Source organism: Oncorhynchus clarkii, chromosome 20, assembly GCF_045791955.1.
Source record: "Oncorhynchus clarkii lewisi isolate Uvic-CL-2024 chromosome 20, UVic_Ocla_1.0, whole genome shotgun sequence".
Taxonomy (NCBI): domain Eukaryota; kingdom Metazoa; phylum Chordata; class Actinopteri; order Salmoniformes; family Salmonidae; genus Oncorhynchus; species Oncorhynchus clarkii.
In genome coordinates, this window is record NC_092166.1 from 40,565,063 (window position 1) to 40,587,622 (window position 22,560).

Below are 22,560 nucleotides of genomic sequence, written 5' to 3' on the forward strand. Positions count from 1 at the left end.
TTTGTTTTTTTGTAGTTGGATTACATGTAATCAGTTACTCACCAATCCTGGTTTAGGGTCCCATGGGAAACATGGACAGAAACTACAGATCCTACACTGTCATACTATTAGCTCTAAGAATATCACAATACCCCTCAGTTTACATTAGCACAGTGTCTTGTATGTAGGCATATGCATGGTACATGCACACTGGTAGCCTACTTAAATGCAACAAAACAGTAGATTGGTTATGTGATTGAGACAGTAGCCTATTGGCCATCTCATCATAGTAGACAGTGCATGGGCACTGACTACTCAATAAGGGATTGTAGTTAAGTAGCAAGTGAGTGCGAAGAATGCTATATTTTTAAATGTGCACATTTTTGTCATATTAAACCAATCAATGACACCTCCAATTTTGACTATTTGCTGAAATGCAATAGGATATGAATTTCATAGACTGTATTTAAACATAAATTGTCAATACTAGTTAAATCTGATATTTTACAGTGAGAACCTATTATAATTAAGCAAAAAGGCCCAAGGGGGTGTGATATATGGCCAATATACCACGGATAAGGGCTGTTCTTATGAATGATGCACCGCGGAGTGTCTGGACACGGCCCTTAGCCGTGGTATATTGGCCAGTGGTGGAAAAGTACCTAATTGTCATACTTGAGTAAAAGTAAAGATACCTTAATAGAAAATGACTCAAGGAAAAGTGAAAGTCACCTAGTAAAATACTACTTGAGTAAAAGTCTAAAAGTGTTTGGTTTTAAATATGCTTAAGTATCAAAAGTAAATGCACTTGCTAAGATATACTCAAGTATCAAAAGTAAAAGTATAATCATTTCACATTCCTTATATTAAGCAAATCAGATGGCACAATTTTCTTTATTTCCTACCCCCCCCCCCCCCCCCCCCCCCCCCTTTTTTTTTAACGGATGGCCAGGGGCACACTTCAACACTCAGACAACATTTACAAACAAAGCATTTGTGTTTATTGAGTCTGCCAAGATAAGAGGCAGAAGGGATGACCAGGGATGTTCTCTTGATGTGTGTGACTTGGATCATTTTCCTGTCCTGCTAAGCATTTGAAATGCAACGAATACTTTTGGGTGTCAGGGAAAATGTTAAAAGTACATGATTTTCTTCAGGAAAGTAGTGGAGTAAAAGTAAAAGTTGTCAATAATAAAAATAGTAAAGAACAGATACCCCAAAACATGTATTTTTACAACACTGATATTGGCCATATATCACAAACCCACGAGGTGCCTATTATATTGCTATTATAAAGTACTTACCAACATAATTAGAGCAGTAAAAATACATGTTTTGTCATACCCATGGTATATGGTCTGATATATCATGTCTGTCAGCCAATCAGCATTCAGGGCTCAACCCACCCAGTTTATAATTGGACATAGTTCATAAATTGGACATAGTTCATAAATTGGACATAGTTCAAACTTGCTGAATGAGGAGGATGAACGTTCTGTATCTTTATTTTTCGACAGTTAATCTCGCGTGATTTCGGTGCGCCGTTAACACTGCGCAGTAGAAGATTGTTGTCCGCCATCACTGCAAGAGAAGCTAGGCAAATTTTGAGAGAAGTGTGACAACAACAGCGCAGAGAGACGGACCCAAACCCAAGGGGAAGGTCGAGGGAGATCTTTACCACTTTGCATTTGAAGGCCTCCCTGTTGCAGCCTAAAATAGTATTTCATGTTAACTTAGAGACGACGGAGGTACTAACTAATCATGTCCAACCTCAAAGGCGGCGTCAAGAAAGACACCAAGATGAGGATAAGAGCCTTTCCTGTAAGTAACGTTATTGGCCGGGTACGCTGAGACGCGACTACCGGGGTTGTCACTTGCTAGCTGTTTGATGCGAAAGATAGGCCAGACTAACTGAGCAAATGCGTTTCACTGTCAGCTAACAACTAGCTAAACGTACTATTTCGTTGATTAATAATCGCCCGTTGGCTTGCTAGCTAGCCTGATAAGCATTGAGTCGATCGAGTTATGTTAGCTATTTGTGCAAACTGGAAAATATCCACTAACTAGCTACTAGTTTACGTTAACGTGCAGTGATGCTGACAGACCTGTCAGCCAGCTAGCTAACTTAACTAGTTATCCGATTAACATAGCTAACTGGCTACCTACATGGCTAGCTGGCTAACTAACCTACAGTATGTCAACTATCTAACGATACCTAGCAAACAAGTTGCCAGGTTAACCATACATAACTTGGCTACATAGCTAGCTAGCCTACCAAGTTCGCCAGTCTTAGTAACTAGCTAACTCGAGAAATGTCACTTAAAATGTAGCTAGCGAAGGTTGTTTTGATTATCATTCAGCCTGAGCTAACGTTAGTTGTTAAGATAGGTAGCCAGTTTGCGATGATAGATATGGTGCATTCATGACAAGTTGGAAACTCGGAACTCCGAGTTAAAGTTAACGTACTATCCAAGAGTGAAACTCGGGCCTCATCTTTCTACAACGATTTTATAAGTCGAACATTTCAGAATTGCCTTGAACAGAGCCAGATTATCTATTATATTGACAGTGGACCCACCAATATAAAGTAGCTTTTTCCAAATTTGCTGAAATCCCGCGTGTCAGTGCATTCGTAGCAACCTAACCATTACAAGACAAATTTGACACTTGCATTGACCTCCATACAAATATTCCTCACTGTGGTCTTGTTTTGGGCGGAGTAAGTCTTCTCCTCTTCCTCACACAATAAGGAATTCCCTCGACCACGCCCACAAATTGGGGAAAACACATTATTTCCCATTGACCCCCAGTGTAAAAGAGCCAACTGAGTTGTAGTTTTAAAAAAAATACAAAATAACAAAACATGCAGAAAAGCTGCTGTTGTTCAATGTACATATAACCAGGTCAAAAATCAAGACCTATGGTTCACAATGCTCCAACATAGGGACATGGAGCCTGCGAGAAGAGTCCTGTCAAGCTTTCGAAATGGGAAATGACGTAAATCGGTGTATAAGTAGGCTACACGTAGCTGTGTGTGTGTGGGAAAACATTTTAATCACAGGTAAGACATTTAACTTGTTTAGTATAGTCTGTTTGTAACTCCACTCACCAGTAGTAGTTGTATAGTATGCTTGTGTTGTGGTGCTTGGCTAGCTAGCACTCACTCGTGGCTGCTAGCAGCGTCATAAAAAGGGGCAGCGCCACAATATTAGGTTTTTCTAACTAGTGAGAACACTCCGGATCCGGCAATACTGAAAAGTAATCTTTAGACATGTACATTGCTTTAAAAAATGGTAGACTTCTAGGACACCCATGTGCAAATCTTGACTGTTCCCTAGCTGTGCAGCTAGCTAACTACCCAGCCGAAAAAGACTGAAGGCAGCAGAAAAGGTAGCCGACTCAATTCCACGATTTATGATGGAGTTGAGCGGTGACTAGTGTGGGCGGACTGGAGCTCCGACGTCACATAAAATCCAGTGTAAAAACATGACGTTGCAGCTGCTGTCCGCGCATACTAATCACCACTCAACTCCATCGGAAATCGTTGAGTTTAGTCAGCAACAGAAATGTAAAGTATTTTACTTGCTAGCTAGCTAGCTTCCACTAATCTGTTGTCTGTCAGAACCCGTTCTTTATCTTGGCCTACTTTGAAACGGTTATTAACGTTAGCTAATCGAGGAGCACAGCTAACTACTAATGTTAGCTAACATTACTTAGTGGTTTGGTTATTTTTTGTCAACAGCTTCTGTTGATCAAGACACGCATTGTACAACGTTGCTTACGGAGTGGAGTTTGGTTCTCTTACTGAGTACTTTTATTTGGTGATCAAATAGTATTTTCCCTTTGCCCATTTGTCAAAGTTTATTAGGTGTTTTTTGGAGGTGACTATTTATAGATATTTAAAAATAGGCCTGCTATGTTGCAGAAAAAGGTAAACATGGAGAGCTATATGCTGTAGTAGTCTTTATGTTGTTGAGAGGAGCCTCACATTGTTGGATGCCAGAATTTGGCAGCATATGTGAAGGAATGACATTGCAGTCAGGGCCCTGGGCTTAGCCAGAAGTGTACTCCATCTCAGTCCCTGAAATCCGGAACAATGCAACCAGGATTTATAGAAAACCAGGGAATTTATTGAAAGTTCCTGGAATTTTGCAACCTTAGTGATCACACACTGTCTGTGTGTACCTGGACATGTAGCCAGGGTATGGGATATGCCTGGCTGCGTACCTGCAGCTATCCTGGCTAACGCGAGCCACATGACTTAAAGCGCGGGGAGAGCTGTGACCACACTCGACCACAACATCAAAGAGCCATTACAGACTCTGAAGTTCAGAGGACTTGAAGAGTTAGATTTTAGCCAGACTAACCTGCCACAGCCCCACTGAGAATAATAACTGAGCATGAGGATTAGGCCTAGTTTAGAAGTAGGGAGAAGCTGCTGTGAAAAACTGTTGTACTATTTAGGCAGTTTTTCCCTTTGGCACTTGTTGGATCATCCTGTTCAGTTGTTTGCCCCCAAATAATAGTTACTTTTTGAAGGGGAGGCACACAGTGTGGAGGAGAGACTTGATGGAATATCTCTCTCTTTTTAAACTTTGATCTCCATTTTTTTGCCCCCCATTACTCCCCATGTGTCAGTGTGAGTTGGAAAGCCATCTCTTGGTAGACCAACAATGAAGTCAAAGTTACAACCTCCAGCGCTAGACTCTAGGTGTATGGTTGTGGCTGGAGATCTTCTGCACCAACCTAACTATTAAATGACATGACACTTTTCCCGAACACATTCTCTCCTGAATTAATGTGTTTTTATATGGGCAGGCTAGCATAACAACTCCACTGCTTTGGTGTAGTGATGGACCATTTCTGTATTAATAATGTCATCGCTTATTATCATTTTCATGTAGGCTAATGCAGATATTTAACGTCCTGCTGTGCACATTCTGCTATTGATCATTTCCAATACAAAAAAATGCCTAGGCTTATATCAAGCTATTTGTATCTAACTTCTGTTGTACAGTCACAACACAAAATGCCTAATACAAATGTGTTGACCACAATCAGCCTAGTCACTTGATGTTCTATTGCATAAACCTTTAATTTCTTTCACTTTCTCTACCAATGAGCAACACAGACATCCCTAATTGTAGGCGAATGGCATTGTTTGTTTTAAATGTGTTCAGACAAAGTTTGCTCCAACTGCCACAATTAAGTCACTGTGAAGTCAAAATGGGCAGTTTTTTTCCCCCCCTGTTATTGTCAGTCAAGTTTTAAGCGCAGGTCCATCTTGTGGGTGATTTGTTATTCACAGCCTTCAACACCTTTTTATGAAACAATTGACTAATATCTCATCTGTGCAGATTTGCAGCACGAGGAAACAACACTTTGTAAGAATGAACGGACACACGTGAAAAGGGTTGAACTTTTCTGTTATAATTTTCTCTTCGCAATTGTGTCCTACTGCCATCTTTCCCCTAGATGACAATGGATGAGAAGTATGTCAACAACATCTGGGACCTTCTGAAGAACGCCATCCAGGAGATCCAGAGGAAGAACAACAGCGGGCTGAGCTTCGAGGAGCTCTACAGGAACGCCTACACAATGGTGCTGCACAAACACGGCGAGAAGCTCTACACAGGCCTGCGTGAGGTCGTCACCGAGCACCTCGTCAACAAAGTAAATGACTACACTTCCCACAATGCACTACTGTATTTATCTTATCGAAAAGCATTTCCCATAATACGCTATGAAAGTGTATTATGAAAGTGACCACCTTGTAGCTTATCAAGTTTTCTCATTATTTTTGAATGGTTTTCAAGTGCGAAAATGTACGAGAAAGATCACACAATTGAAGACTTTAGATCATTGTCTATGGGCAACTTCAACATAGTCTCAGCAAAGATATAGCTTCTGTCGTTATCAATACTTATGTCTTTCCACAGGTAAGAGAAGATGTCCTCAACTCATTAAACAATAACTTCCTGCAGACATTAAATCAAGCTTGGAATGATCACCAGACGGCAATGGTCATGATCCGAGACATCCTCATGTACATGGTAGGTGGCCTGCTTTCTGTCTTATCGTATGGTTATTTCACCATGAAGGATCGACCATTTTGTTGTGAGACTGAATTGGAGTGCCCTAGCAACCCTGCCAAGAAGGAAAACCCCGGTCTGTATAGCAGGGACATGCTGGAAAATATGCATGATTTGAATGAATCTGCAGAATTCCTGAATTCTAGTCCTGAATGATTCTGAAGATGTTAAAAACCTCAGATAGGCCTAATCAGTACTATTGATTTTCTAGAAAGCTGTCTAGAGTATTTCCTTGAAGTGTAAATAATAGTTTCCTCTTATGATGGCATGACCCTGGCAGACCTCACCTCTACATCTCATGGCGGGTCGGTGGCCAGGCACCGGGCAGGCTCAGCCTTCTAGTAGCTGTTTGCACTGGGCAGAACAAAGAGCTACTATTGTTTTATCTATCCATTTTGAGAACTCTGCTTGATTTACTGTAGCAGTAAGGCCTTGTGAGTGGTTGTGTGAGGGTGTGTGTTTACTGTGAGAGCGCATGCTCCTTGGAGGTGCATTTGAGAGTGCAGAGTTCTCTAAGGGGATTCTTTTGTTTCTCTTCCTCTCACTCAGAACTGAGGTTTCAGGCATATTTCTTCTATTTCTCTCATGTATTACAGGCAGAGTATAGATTTGCATTGGTTAGTGTGACCAAACTGACCTGCCTATCCAGTATCATATATGGCTTTTCAAAGCAGAAAACAGGAGATTCTTCTGATTCCTTCATCTCTTCCCCCTGCCTGAACTTTTAATTTTCGTAAAGTAAGCTCTGGCTAACTGCAAATAACTTTCTCCTTGGAGGACAATGAAATAGTCAAATGTGTTCCATTCTAACTTATCTCCGTGTTCTACTCCAGGACCGGGTGTACGTGCAGCAGAACAACGTGGAGAATGTGTACAACCTGGGCCTGATCATCTTCAGAGACCAGGTGGTGCGCTACGGCTGCATCCGAGACCACCTCCGCCAGACGCTGCTGGACATGATCGCACGCGAGAGGAAGGGAGAGGTGGTGGATAGGTACGGACTCTTCCAGGGTCTAACAAAAAGATCTGGCCCTCTATTCACAAATTGTCAGAGTATCAGTTTTTCCTTACAGATCACGATGAGTATGTTGGGGGGGGGCTGATCCTACTCAGAGTCCTGTCACTGTTTATCAGGTAGTGGCTATTTGGTGAGGCTGGTGTATGAAGGTCATGTGCTGGGTGACAATGGCTGGCTGTGTGATGTAAGGTTTAAGCTCTAACACTGCTCCATATTTATCTTTGACTGTTTTATATGTAAGCCTATCATAAGGGCAGTAGCATAACCTATTCATAGAGCACTGACCTTGTTTGTATGCTCTCAACTTGGGAGATACGCAGCTGAGCCTAATACATGAAAACCCACACCATGAACGCTCTGGCATATGGTTTTTACTCTGTAGTTGTGATCTCTTTTGAAGAATCTATGTGGTTGTGTAAGAACTCATAAAACTCAATCCATATCAAATTAAATGTATTTATGTCACAAAGTGCTATACAGATGGTTTTTGCTCATGTAGTTGAGTCAAGCGTTATCGCTTTAAAAATAAAATAAAAATGTGTGTGTGTGTGTACAGGGGAGCGATCAGGAACGCCTGTCAGATGCTGATGATTCTCGGCCTGGAGGGCAGGACTGTGTACGAGGAAGACTTTGAGGCCCCCTTCTTAGAAATGTCTGCAGAATTCTTCCAGGTAGGTTGGGCAACACTTAAAAAAAAAAAAAATGTTGAGTTGTTATTTTGTCATTGTGATTGGACAAATCTGCTGAGATTGTTTGATGTTGTCATGGATGCTAAAACAAAACAAAACAAAAACTTAACCAAGCTATTTACAAAACATTAAGATTCATTAAGTCAGTGACACTTCGCACTATCCTAACCCAAAATAGTGATTTTCCAACATGTAGGTGTGACATATCTTTGTTTGTGGTCATGCAAATCTTGATGGCCTAATGATGCATCCTTTTCACACTGACTACATTCTTTGTGGGCTTAGTCATTTTGATAGCCGTGGATGTGATTTCCTGCATTTCTGACATTTATCTGCCATTTTATATGGGAACTGCCCTATTCCCTAGAAAAATCAGATTTTCCTGCCCTGATCACATACCTTCTATCATCTTCCTTTCTGTCCTCCAAGAGTGGCTGAATAACCCTAACATCATGATCCTCAAACATGCTCTGCTAATCTATCCCCTCTTTAGATGGAGAGCCAGAAGTTCCTAGCGGAGAACAGTGCCAGTGTGTACATCAAGAAGGTGGAGGCCAGGATCAACGAGGAGATAGAGCGGGTGCTGCACTGCCTGGACAAGTCCACAGAGGAGCCCATTGTCAAGGTGGTTGAACGGGAGCTCATCTCCAAACACATGAAGACCATCGTGGAGATGGAGAACTCTGGCCTGGTCCACATGCTCAAGAACGGCAAGACCGAAGGTAAACAAGGAAGACATGCTTGTTTTACAGGCATCAGATGAAGACTGAATTGCGTTATAATCCTGACTAATGAGAACTATGTGTGTTGAATTATTTCTGGAGACCTGGGCCCATTTTCAAAAAGCGTCTCAATGGAGGACTTCTGATCTAGGATCAGTTTCTCCTGTCCATATTATCTTATTCATTATGATCTGAAAGGGAAAAGTTATCCTATATCAGCATTCCTACTCTGAGACTTTGTGAATATGGACCCTGGGCTGAGGGTTATCTTAATAAGATTGAGTCAGGCATGTTATCCAATGGTGTTGCACGGTATCACGGTACCAAAACGTCATGATACCAACACTTCCCATTCATGCGCATCTCACTTGTAGCAGCTGTAATCCACCAGCTGCATCCCCTTCCAACCATCACTCACCTGCTTCTCTCAGTCTGCTCTTCCTGCGCATCTATTCCTCCATCAGTTTAAAAATATATATAATTCAGCCGAATTGGCGAGCGGGGATGCAGACCCTGATGTTATATTTGTAAATGTTATATATTGGAGCAGTGCGCAGAGCGTGCAAAGTCATCGCCTGGTATAAACAAGAGCACAGGCAGTCTGCATAGGCTTTGTAATTGCAAATTTGCTGTCACGCAGCCTCTGAGTGACCGAGAGGAACATGGAGCACAGCTTCGTGACAGGCATGCTTGCAGCTTCACAGCAAAGAAAACGTTTCAAACCGGAAGAAAATATATATGAATCATACTATTCCTGATTTCGCTCTGATTTGATTTAATTTCACAAAACACGTCTCGGGCCGTTTTAAACTAATCCCGGGTCGCTAATTATTGGTTTGATAACCAACAACAATGCTCAGTTATGTTATATAGCTATCTAAAAAAACGGTTAGCTTGACAGTAGGTCTAGGCAAATTTGATTGGCACGGTAAGAAAGGAAACTGGTCTGCTACTCATGAGATGTGCTTCAAAGTTAGGGTTCATATAGGCCTAATGTAAGCCTAAACTATATTTAAAAATGATATCTAGCCTTAGCGCCTAGCGTGTGTGTGTGAAAGAGAGACTAGAGAGACTAGAAAAGAAGATGCTAGAAAAGTCAACATTTACAGCATCTGCAAACAAAACAAGTAATGAGTAGAATAGTTTATCTATTCAAGTTTACCCCCCACCCCCCACGGGACGGTTGAGCTAACGTGTGCTAATGTGATTAGCGTGAGAATTTCTCAGGACATAGACATATCTGATATGGGCAGAAAGAGATTAACACGAATTTAAGCTAACTGCACTGTCCAATTTACAGTAGCTATTACAGTGAAATAATACCATGCTGTTGTTTGAGGAGAGTGCACTGTTATGAATTTGAAAATGTATCAATAAACCAATTAGGCACATTTGGGCAGACTTGATACAACTTTTTGAACATAAATGCAATGGTTCATTGGATCAGTCTAAATCGCTCCTAAACTGGAACCCCCATAGTAGAATAGTTCATCTATTTACCTGGTCGGCTTGTTTGTTTTATATGAGAAATATTCTTCAAGGCGCATTCAAGTTGCGAGCGCCATAGGGAGGGAAACATGCGTTCTGACGTTGTGGGAAAACGGCAGTTTTAATGGCATTTGATAAAAAGAGGGGAATCTGCACTATTTTTAAACGTTACGGCTCTGCAATTCTCTGAGTGCATAGGGGAGAATGGGGCTAAATGTAACACGGGTCTATGACCTTAAAACATTTTCACTGCCCTGGAAATCTAATTAACCTAATACTAGCAGAGCTAGAGCGGTATTTGTCAGACCATGAGACATCCTGAAAAATCTGTCTTCTCACAAGGCTTGTCTGAAGATCCCCAGTAATTAATGGAAGTATATATGGAGATAGTTTAGTGCCTAAAAATAGGGTATAAATACATAAATCATTGTTTCCTGATCTTTCTTGTCTCAGATATAGGACCGACACGTCAGAACAAACTCTTTTTTAAATATTTTTTTTTACCCCTTTTTCTCCCCAATTTTGTGGTATCTAATTGTTTTGTCTCATCGCTACAACTCCCGTACGGGCTCGGGAGAGACGAAGGTTGAAAGTCATGCGTCCTCCGATACACAACCCAACCAAGCCGCACTGCTTCTTAACACAGCGCGCATCCAACCCGGAAGCCAGCCACACCAATGTGTCGGAGGAAACACTGTGCACCTGGCAACCTTGGTTAGCGCGCACTGCGCCCGGCCCGCCACAGGAGTCGCTGGTGCGCGATGAGACAAGGACATCCCTACCGGCCAGGCCCTCCCTAACCCGGACAACGCTAGGCCAATTGTGCGTCGCTCCACGGACCTCCCGGTCGCGGCCGGTTACGACAGAGCCTGGGCGTGAATCCAGTGTCTCTGATGGCACAGCTGGCGCTGCAGTACAGCGCCCTTAACCACTGCGCCACCCGGGAGGCCTGAATAAACTGTCTTTTGATGTTTTAATTTGATTGTTCCTTGTAGTGAATCTGTTATTCAATGCATGTCTATGGGCTAATGGCACCAATGCCAAATTCAATGTTTCAGCAAAAAAATAAAATAATATACAGTACCAGTTAAGTTTGGACACCTTCTCATTCAGTGTAGTGGGTTTGTTGCTGTTGCCAGTCTTAAAACACTATCAACCTGTCTGGTTTCCAGCATATTTAAAAAGATAGTGTTTAATGTTGAACATGATCTGGCATGCGTTGACTCTCTCAAACACTCTTAATAAATCAGTTGGAGATTTACAGGTTCATTTACAGGTTCAGTTTAATTAGTTTCAAATGCATCTCTTGAGCTCTGCATTCTCACCTGACAAATGAACGCTGTAACCGTGGCAAAGCCAGACACCGAGTTAGACAGACAGACGGTGCATATTTGACAGTGCTTAAACAATGTATCATTGCAATTTTGAGTGTAGATCTGTATATTTATGAAGTTCCTTCATAACCCATCTATTCTTTCTTCCTTTCCCTCGCTCTCTCCACTTCTCAAGACCTGGGCTGCATGTACAAGCTGTTTAGCCGTGTGCCTAACGGCCTGAAGACAATGTGTGAGTGTATGAGCTCCTACCTGAGGGAGCAGGGCAAGGCTCTGGTGTCAGAGGAGGGAGAGGGCAAGAACCCTGTCGACTACATCCAGGTACACTGGGCCTAATCTCAAAAATCAAAGATTGTCAAATTCAAAACATACCCAGAACAAATCAGGATACTGAGTATTTCCTGATCAGGAAAAAGTCAGGACTAAATGTCTAAAATCTAAAGCGTTTAAAATAATGAGTAACTACCCCCATAAGCATTGAAGCTAATGTTCCAGACCACTCTTTTATGGCATCCCCAAGAGTTGACACATAAACCACTGACTCTAATAGTATCTGTGTTTATGTTCGTGTGCTGTGATTTATCTTTTAAATAAAGTTGGATTTGATTCCCCCTCCTATAGGGCCTGTTGGACCTGAAGACGCGGTTCGACCGCTTCCTGCTGGAGTCGTTCAACAACGACCGGCTCTTCAAGCAGACCATCGCCGGAGACTTTGAGTACTTCCTCAACCTAAACTCCCGCTCCCCCGAATACCTCTCCCTCTTCATCGACGACAAGCTCAAGAAGGGAGTCAAAGGGGTACGTCACTGTAGTGTTCAATCTTATACATTTTATGTCACTACACTTCAATGGGATAATCTCATGTGGTACCCTAATTCTCCACACAGTGGAGAACTGGCCAGAACCACACAGTACACTGGCTCTGGCCAGAACCACACAGTGCACTGGCTCTGGCCAGAACCACACAGTGCACTATTTGGGTATCATGAAGTGCATCTGTTGCTGCCTTAACCCACGTCCTTTTTTTTATCAATAACATAAAAACATGCTTTTGTACTTTCTGTAAAAGGTAAAAGAAATATGCCATTTTCAAACTATTCAAGCACATATCCCAACCCTCTCTGTATTTTGGTATGATCTCCAGCTGACAGAGCAGGAGGTGGAGTCCATCCTGGACAAGGCCATGGTGCTTTTCCGGTTCATGCAGGAGAAGGATGTGTTTGAGAGGTACTACAAACAGCACCTGGCCCGGAGGCTGCTCACCAACAAGAGTGTCTCTGACGACTCTGAGAAGAACATGATCTCTAAGCTGAAGGTGAGGAGAGGGCGAGTCAAGTCCGCTGTCAATTACATTGACATTTTTTATCCAATGAATTTTGTATTCATGAATTAGATTTTAAAGAGAAACTGAATGCAAAAACCAACTTCTCTGGTTGAAACTGGCGTATGTGGCATCAATATTAGTCAAACATTTATTCCAGTGCCAAAATTGACTAAGAAGGGTAAGTAGGATCATTCTGGTCATAAAGTCAGCATATTCAAAAACTGAGTTTGTTAGATTTGTGTAACTAAGGATCAGCCACTGTTTTGGGAATTTGAATTGAGACGATGTGCACATATTCCAACATTCTAAACCCATTCGTGAGCATCTTTTGTACCACAACATGATTCACTATGAACCACTGCCAGACAGACACTCTGGTAATAGATAGTGAGAAAGTTATGAAGAACTACATGTCGCCACTTGCCAGTGACTTGATGAGCTGATTGGTCTGTGGCCTGCCTGCTAGCTACTATTAGCTAGCTTCATTGACAAACCCAGAGATGGAACCTAGCTATAGCTAGTGATTTTGGCCACTGACAAACAGCGTGTAGCTTGTGCTTTTATTTACGGTAGTTTGGCAGCTTGCTGATGATGAAGTTGAGACTGATACTCAGTACACTGACTAGTTTTTTTTACTTGAATTTCTGCACCAAACACCTTAGCTAGATGTAAAATTGCCTGACTAAGACATCTGCAAAAACGTCAATTTATTACAGATTTCTTGATTTATCTTAGATCAATTCTATTTTGAGGAAGTGATCGTGGCTATGTTGTTGCTACGGTGTCTCAAGAGGGACAAACACCAGTAACCGCCAGGGTACGCTATGCAAACCTAACACACCCACATCGAACCACACCCCCAAGACCCTAATCTAATTTTTCTTAATGAGCAGCAGAAAACGTTGAATCGGTGTTCAGCCCCCCCTTAATTAATAATAAAAGTTACCTTGTTACTTTTTATTATTAATCAGGAATTCAGGATGTTCTTAAATCTTCTATCTTAGCGTTAAAATGGACTTGTAGCTGTTTGACCTGATTGTCCGTATTGTGCTGATCCCATCCCTGAACCAGTATGTTGTCTCTTCTCTGTGTAGACTGAGTGTGGCTGTCAGTTCACCTCTAAACTGGAAGGGATGTTCAGAGACATGAGCATCTCCAACACCACCATGGACGAGTTCAGACAACACCTACAGTCCACGGGGGTAAGACGGTGTTGCACTACTATACCTCTCCGCTCACCTCACACACCTGATCGTACACATTTCTAAACACTCACACCTGGTAGTACACAGGCATCACTCAAAAACACACCTCACAGTTCACAGGTTTAAGATATGATGCATACAATTCCTCTTTACATCATCAGCGAGACTGACATTGATATTAAAGGCGTCTGATCTTCTCCTGTTTATGTTTAATAAATGCAACCCTGGACTCCTTTTGTGTCTTGGTTTTCGTTTTCATTTTGTGACCGTGTCTGCTGTTTCCTACAGGTGTCTCTAGGGGGCGTCGACCTCACAGTAAGAGTACTCACCACTGGCTATTGGCCCACGCAGTCGGCCACGCCCAAGTGCACCATCCCCCCCTCCCCCAGACATGCCTTTGAGGTCTTTAGAAGGTAGGATTCATTCTCTTTTTGCTGTTTTTCACCTTCAATTACAACAATACAATTAATTGCATTACAGGCATCTCTTTAATGCAACTACTAGATAAACCAATTCCTTGGCTGATGAAAAGTATAGTTTGTAACCAGTTATTTACCTCCCCCTTCAGGTTCTACTTGGCCAAACACAGCGGCAGACAGTTGACACTCCAGCACCACATGGGCTCAGCAGACCTCAATGCCACCTTTCACGGTCTCATCAAGAAGGTAAAGGGCCCTGCCTGCCACACATGGATGGAGGGGCTAGCTTTCCTAAACTGCACAATGGCAATTCTCAACTTTTATTACCCCGTCTCACTTTCTCTTCGTCTCTCCCTTTCTACCTGCCTACCGCTTCAGGAGGATGGTTCGGAGGTAGGAGTGGGAGGAGCACAGGTGACAGGCTCGAACACCAGGAAACACATACTGCAGGTCTCAACTTTCCAGATGACCATCCTCATGCTCTTCAACAACAGAGAAAAGTCCACCTTCGAGGTAAGAGCCAGACACTTGTATAGGCTTGTCAGTCTCAATCACATGGAAGTGTTAGAAATCAGATAAATGCAATCTTCTATTTCTTCTCCCATTCATCCTCCTCTCCCATATATTGTTTTACTCCACTCTGCTTCCCTTTTATTTCTCATCCTTCCCCTCTCTCTTTTCTGCTCCCTCCCGTCCCCATTGTAGGAGATCCAGCAGGAGACGGACATCCCGGAGAGGGAGCTGGTGCGAGCGCTGCAGTCGCTGGCTTGTGGGAAGCCCACCCAGCGCGTCCTCACCAAGGAGCCCAAGTCCAAGGAGATCGAGAACGGCCACGTGTTTACAGTCAACGATCAGTTTACCTCCAAGCTGCACAGAGTCAAAATACAGACAGGTGTGTAGTATGGGCCTTAGATGTTGATCTATATTCTGTCTGTTATTCTAATGAGATTTAATTGATTAAACTGAAAACTACCCGGCTGTATCACATTGGTCTCCCACTCTGGTTTGGGGAGCTAAAGGCTTTTGTGGCCACAGTTAGGGTCAACTTCTTAGCTATTCCTCATTTAACCTCTGGGCATGTTGACCTTTGACTTTGCCCTGATGACCTGTACTGAACATTTCTTTCCCTCCCTCCCTCCAGTCGCTGCTAAGCAGGGGGAGTCTGACCCTGAGAGAAAAGAGACGCGGCAGAAGGTAGATGACGACAGGAAGCACGAAATTGAAGCAGCCATCGTCCGCATCATGAAGTCCAGGAAGAAGATGCAGCATAACGTCCTGGTAGCAGAGGTGGGTGTGGCCTTTAGGTCCTGGTATCAGAGGTGGGCGTGGTGATTTTTATTTTGATCCACATTAGCTGAAAAAGCAGCAGCTATTCTTCCTGGGGTCCTCACAAAACATAGAACATGACAAAATACAGAACACTAATAGACATGATCAGCAACACAAATGTTACTAAGAACAAAGGTCTTAACATTTTGGTAGCAAAGGTGGGTGTGGTCTTAACTTCCTGGGCTAAAAAACTAGCTCAATGGAGAATATACATTAAATGTTTAGTCCCGGATTAAGCCTAATCTGTTCTGGGGAAACCGCCCGCAGAGAACTCTGTCTTTAGCTTTACTTCTCTTGACTCTGAGCCAGGTGCGGAAGAGCCAGGTGCGGAAGAGCCACGTTTTTTATTAAAATCTGGAGTTGAGGCAATTTGGTTGATTATTAGACTTAATTTCTCAGCTCATTATTATGAATGTGGAATTTGCATCCTGGAGTATTTCAGTAAGTACTTCGAGGTGATTCTTTAACGTTGAACACGAGTACCAACTAATCATGTTATGATTCCTCAGAAGTTTGTGCTGAAATGTCCTATCTTTTGAACCAGAGAAATGATAGTGAAGTGTCTAATAGTGCTGTTGTACTTCCTCTCTCCCCAGGTAACCCAGCAGCTGCGGGCCCGGTTCCTCCCCAGCCCCGTGGTCATTAAGAAGCGCATTGAAGGACTTATAGAGAGAGAATACTTGGCACGGACGCCCGAGGACCGCAAAGTCTACACCTACGTTGCATAAGTGGAGGAGAGGAGCATTGTGGATGAGGAGAGATGGAGGGGTGTTTTTTTTGGACTGTTGTTCGCATGGACTGGGAAGTTCCTTTTAAAAGAAATGCTGGGAAGCAGACTCCTCCCTTTACTAAAAATTTAAAAAAGTAAATGGCAAAAAAAGTACAAACAAAATCCATGAAGCCTTGTAGATTTTAAAAATCAGGCCCACTACTCTTCTTACTCCCTGTGAGAACTTCAACATGTATGGATTCCAGCTTCAGGCTTTTCACTGTTTTACCCTTGTAGAGATCAACCTTAAAGAATCCCTTGGGAAAGATGTGAATGCACCACGTTATTTTTGTTTTCAATACTGTATAAAAATTAAATATTAAAAACAAAACGGCAAATGTGGATTGCTACAAAAATAAATAAAAAAATATTCAATATTGAGGCTTTATTACCCACTTTGAAACATGGTAATTTTAGCCTGATCCTTCAGGCTAGCTACAAAATCGTTGAATTCTTAAGCGTGTGTCCTGAAAGATTCAGACAGATACATCATCTGGGTTCAAGTCCTTTAATACCAACAAAACATTGAGGACAGGTTAGGGATACCTCTAGGTCTGTGGTCACATACTGAACCTTAACTATAGTACTTTTCACTAAGGATCGATGTCCATTGACATCAATGCACTACAAGTGGAAGTTAAGATTCCTAAGAGCTGAATCAATTATAATTGGTTAGGTAAGAAAGTTTATCAAAGTGGTTGTTTGGTTACATTGGGTTTGCAGCTTGAGACTGGATATGTACTCTTTTGGTGCTGGTGGGTCACAAGACCTTTCAATAAGTTGGGTCAAAACTGGGCTGTGCGTCAGTGCGAGGCTGCTTTGCAGCCTGGGCCAAGATCTCCAGCTGGGTCATGAAGGACCGGACCTCCTCGGGGGAACTGTGGGTCCAGGCCAGGGGCAGGTGGGCCGGGACCGCCCGCCGATCTGAGAAATCACACCCAGCCCATTAGTGTTGGCAGTTAGTGTGCATTGGCATTTTCTGCTCAGCCCTAGTTGATTAAATGAAGTAAACGCAAGTCAATTTAATGAAACATTTTAGGGGATCCCTGCCCCACTGGTACTAAAACACACTGGTGCCCACCTTGGAAGAACTTTCCGCTGCGTGTTCTGCCAGCAGCACGGGTCAGTGCCAGCCACACCACAGTGTCAGCTCCCTGCTCTGCACTACGCAGCCTTTCCCCCATCATCTGGTGGAACTGAGGCATAGATGTAGAAACCGCTGGGGGGAGGAGAGATGTCATCTGACTGCACCAAATAACTAACAATCTTATGTTTACAATCAATATTTGCAATTTACAGCACATTACTCAATCTGTATAAAAGTATCTTCAATCAGTGTCTACCCTAATATACGATACATGATTTGATGTGTCTGTACACATTATTTTGTCTGATTTCTATCTATCCCCCTGACCTCCCCACGGTACCTGGTCTGTCCTTCCCCCCCCCCATCTCTCCATGGTACCTGGTCTGTCTATCCCCGTCTCCCTGTGGTCTATCTGTATCTATCCTATGCCTCCCCATGGTACCTGGTGTGTCGGCCCATCCAGGGTGCATGACGGAGAAGTGGATGGCTGGGTGGTGTTTGGCCCATTGTTCTGTCAGCACCACCTGCTGTCTCTACAGGGGACAACAATATAATGTGCTATTTAGCAGACACTTTTATCCAAAGCGATTTACTATCATGCATGCGTACATGTTTCATATGGGTGGCCCCAGGAATCGAACCCACAATCCTGGCGTTGCAAGAGCCATTCTTTACTTACTGAGCCAAACAGTTGGTAGAGCAGCACACTGACACTCACTAAAGAGATATCACACAGGTCTCTAACATATACAGTGGGGCAAAAAAGTATTTAGTCAGCCACCAATTGTGCAAGTTCTCCCACTTAAAAAGATGAGGCCTGTAATTTATCATAGGTACACTTCAACTATGACAGACAATATGAGAAAAAAAATCCAGAAAATCACATTGTAGGATTTTTTTATGAATTTATTTGCAAATTATGGTGGAAAATAAGTATATGGTCAATAAAAGTCTCTCAATACTTTGTCATTGCCAACAAAGGGTATATAACAGAGGTCAAACGTTTTCTGTAAGCCTTCAAGGTTCTCACACACTGTTGTTGGTATTTTGGCCCATTCCTCCATGCAGATCTCCTCTAGAGCAGTGATGTTTTGGGGCTGTTGCTGGGCAACACGGACTTTCAACTCCCTCCAAAGATTTTCTATGGAGTTGAGATCTGGAGACTGGCTGGGCCACTCCAGGACCTTAATGCTTCTTACGAAGCCACTCCTTTGTTGCCCGGGCAGTGTATTTGGGATCATTGTCATGCTGAAAGACCCAGCCACGTTTTATCTGCAATGCCCTTACTGATGGAAGGAGGTTTTCACTCAAAATCTCACGATACATGGCCCCATTCATTCTTTCCTTTACACGGATCAGACGTCCTGGTCCCTTTTCAGAAAAACAGCCCCAAAGCATGATGTTTCCACCCCCATGCTTCACAGTAGGTATGGTGTTCTTTGGATGCAACTCAGCATTCTTTGTCCTCCAAACACGACGAGTTGAGTTTTTACCAAAAAGTTATATTTTGGTTTCATCTGACCATATGACATTCCCCTAATCTTCTTCTGGATTATCCAAATGCTCTCTAGCAAACTTCAGACGGGCCTGGACATGTACTGGCTTAAGCAGGGGGACACGTCTGGCACTGCAGGATTTGAGTCCCTGGCGGCGTAGTGTGTTACTGATGGTAGGCTTTGTTACTTTGGTCCCAGCTCTCTGCAGGTCATTCACTAGGTCCCCCTGTGTGGTTCTGGGATTTTTGCTCACCGTTCTTGTGATCATTTTGACCCCACGGGGTGAGATCTTGCGTGGAGCCCCAGATGGAGGGAGATTGTCAGTGGTCTTGTATGTCTTCCATTTTCTAATAATTGCTCCCACAGTTGATTTCTTCAAACCAAGCTGCTTACCTATTGCAGATTCAGTCTTCCCAGCCTGGTGCAGGTCTACAATTTTGTTTCTGGTGTCCTTTGACAGCTCTTTGGTCTTGGCCATAGTGGAGTTTGGAGTGTGACTGTTTGAGGTTGTGGACAGGTGTCTTTTAAACTGATAACAAGTTCAAACAGGTGCCATTAATACAGGTAACGAGTGGAGGACAGAAGAGCCTCTTAAAGAAGAAGTTACAGGTCTGAGAGACAGAAATCTTGCTTGTTTGTAGGTGACCAAATACTTATTTTCCACCATAATTTGCACAAATTCATTAAAAATCCTACAATGTGATTTTCTGGATTTTTTTTCTCATTTTGTCTGTCATAGTTGAAGTGTGCCTATGATGAAAATCATCTTTTTAAGTGGGAGAACTTGCACAATTGGTGGCTGACTAAATACTTTTTTGCCCCACTGTACATGCAATACAATCTTAATCCGTGCTGTACAACATTACACAGCCATGCAACCCCAGGCAAGGTATCCTACCACAGTGGAGGCAGCTGAGGGGAGGACGGCTCACCATAATGGCTGAAACGGAGAAAATGGAATGGTAACAAAGACATGGAAACCATATGTTTGATACCATTCCACTAATTCCGCTCCAGTCATTACCACGAGTCCGTCCTCCCCAATTAAGGTCGCACCAACCTCCTGTGCCCTACCATCATTTGAACCCTGTTCTCCTCTCCTACCTTATTCTGTGCGTAGACCATGGTGCCGTCAAAGGAACCTTTTGCAGACTGGAGGTCATCAGGTTGGAGTTTCTGGACAAGCATGCCCCCTGATGTTACTGTTATCTGGGAGAACAGGGGGTGAGAGGGGGGTGATGGCTATGCCAGAATGGGCAAATGAGACAATGTTGCAGGATATTGGCCAATATTGACAGATATTTATTTTTATTGTAGAAACTTGCATTGTATCCCCACGCAATATCCAGACCATTGGTTTGGTTTTAAATTAAGAGTATCCATCCTAGTGTGCCTATACCCACCACCCTCGGATCCCTGCTCTTCTGAAGTAGTGGAATGAGGCTCTGGGTGAGAAGATACACTCCTAAATGGAAGGGAGGAGAGGAGGAAAAAGATAATTATACCTATACAACTCATTGATCACTCTGTATAGACAGTAAGTCTTACCCAGTGTGTTGGTGGCAAAGTTCTTCTCCAAACCATCATCGTTCACCTCTCTCTTGTTCACCATACACCCAGCATTATTAATCTGAACCAACACAGAGAAACAGCATAACCCACTCAATAATAACTCCTTAGTCAATATTCACTCTATTCTCAACACACTCAATGCTCCATAATGGAGTTTAGCAAAAAGCTATTCAAAAGTGGAAGAGGGAGAGGAAAAAGTCTGGTGCCTACCAGCACATTGAGGGAGGGGTATTGCATCTTAAAGGATTCAGCAAACTCCCACACCTTGTGTGTCTCGGACATATCCAGATGGTGAACGTATACTTCCTGGAGTGAAAAGTAATACAATAAACCATTGCGGTATGGCCAGATGTTGTTCATTATAGTGTATGTAGCTGAGTTTGACACAAACACATGCACACCAATGGCGTATCCAGAAATCTGATTAGACACTCGTAGCCACACCAGAAATTCTGAGATCTGATAGGTCGTCTCTGAATATATTCATAATTTTGACCAAGACGTGCACCGACAGCAAAACCGCTGTGGCGCTGTTTCAGGCAAACGAAACAGCGCCCCTCTGTCTTAGAGGACAAATTCTTATTTACAATGACGGCCGAAGCCGGACGACGCTGGGCCAGTTGTGCGCCGCCTTATGGGACTCCCAATCACGGCCGGTTGTGATACATCCTGGATTCGAACCAGGCTGTCTAGTGACGCCTCTAACACTGAGATGCAGTGCCTTAGACCACTGCGCCACTCAGGAGCCCTAATTTAATGTGTTGAACAATCATAATAGTATTTTATTTAAATTCCACCCTGCATCAATTAAGGTTCAAAATGTTATCGCCCCCGAAACTGGGTCTGTGCCCCACCTTGGCCACCCCATTTAAAATGTTTTGGACATGCCAATGATGCGCACCAACACGTCAAGCTTACCGTGTTTCCTGTCTCCCTGACAATATCTTCTTTGGCCTTCTCAGCTCTCTCCTTGTTCCTGCATAACATGTGGACTGTACCACCTGGCAAACCAAAGAGGGAATGTTGGTAAAACAGAATCATGATTCTTCTGTATGACACCATTACACAGTGCAAGCGTGGTGGAGTTGCCTTCCTGACCAATCTCTGGTTTCGTACCTTTCTTAGCTATAGCCGTGGCAGTGGCTTTCCCTATGCCACTGTTAGCTCCTGTTATTATGAAGGACCTTCCTACCACAGCCACATCCAGCTCCTTGGCCACAAAGTGTTTAGCAGCTTGCTCATAGCCACTCCTGTTGGGAAACACAACACCAATCAATCAACTAATGAACCAATCCCATCACATTGTATGTTGAAGTAGACATACCTTTTCTTTGCAATGACATAAAAACCCAAAGAGCAAGTTTGAAGTCAGGATTCTTCCGTCAGCTCTTATAAAACCTAATCAGCTGTTGGGGTGACTGAAGGAGAAGGCGACCTCAAATGACAAGACACTTCATCTGTCAAAGGGACTATTGTAATGCGAGTGAAAAGAGGGATTGTGTGTGTGGCTGGTAGTGCCATACAGTGATCTACATTTGCATATAGCCTACTGTAACAGTAAGAGTAATATCCTTGCAGATGATGATCAAATAGACAAATATTTGATCGTTATTATAAACCAGGAGCAGCATAGAATACTCTGAGACATGGGTACTTGCAAACAGTGTCTCTACCAACTACCTTCTCATATACCCACAAAAAAAGTCCACCTTCAAAAAACAACAACTTTCTCATATCCCTAAAAAAGCCAAATTCAACAGATTTATGTCGTTTTGCAATTCACTGACCTTGTGTATTCGTGAATTCCTTTGAGAAACCAGACGATATTGCGGTAGAAAGACATTGCTTTTCATGATCAAGTGCTCTCTCCTCCGAAGCCCGTTGAGTTGTGGCCGGTTTACCAAGCCCACTCTAGCATGGACTGTGACAGACAAGCGTCACGTGTGCCTACTAGTTCATTTCAGAGTTTAGTGGTGCCCTCTCTAGTCTTTTCTGAGAACAACAACTGCACCAGCCTATAAAACACTTTGTCAGATG

General features: G+C 43.1%; 2 protein-coding genes across 2 annotated transcripts; one reads left to right on the forward strand and one right to left on the reverse strand.

The window, feature by feature from the left end:
• The first annotated feature begins 1,422 nt into the window (after positions 1-1,422).
• LOC139376354 (cullin-3-like) lies at positions 1,423-16,706 on the forward strand. Its single transcript, XM_071118790.1, has 16 exons — positions 1,423-1,800; positions 5,455-5,652; positions 5,919-6,032; positions 6,905-7,065; positions 7,646-7,760; positions 8,272-8,500; positions 11,498-11,643; positions 11,944-12,120; positions 12,467-12,637; positions 13,741-13,848; positions 14,140-14,264; positions 14,420-14,516; positions 14,649-14,783; positions 14,976-15,162; positions 15,412-15,557; positions 16,196-16,706. The coding sequence occupies exons 1-16, from the start codon at positions 1,741-1,743 to the stop codon at positions 16,325-16,327; spliced, it is 2,301 nt and encodes a 766-aa protein (XP_070974891.1). The 5' UTR covers positions 1,423-1,740; the 3' UTR covers positions 16,328-16,706.
• Positions 16,707-16,862: 156 nt separating this feature from the next.
• On the reverse strand, positions 16,863-22,448 carry LOC139376355 (dehydrogenase/reductase (SDR family) member 12-like b). The gene is made up of 10 exons (XM_071118791.1): positions 22,311-22,448; positions 21,640-21,773; positions 21,442-21,524; positions 20,734-20,829; positions 20,500-20,581; positions 20,355-20,416; positions 20,056-20,160; positions 17,898-17,988; positions 17,450-17,587; positions 16,863-17,292 (listed from the first exon to the last, which is right to left on the reverse strand). The coding sequence occupies exons 1-10, from the start codon at positions 22,364-22,366 to the stop codon at positions 17,141-17,143; spliced, it is 999 nt and encodes a 332-aa protein (XP_070974892.1). The 5' UTR covers positions 22,367-22,448; the 3' UTR covers positions 16,863-17,140.
• Between the last annotated feature and the right edge of the window lie 112 nt (positions 22,449-22,560).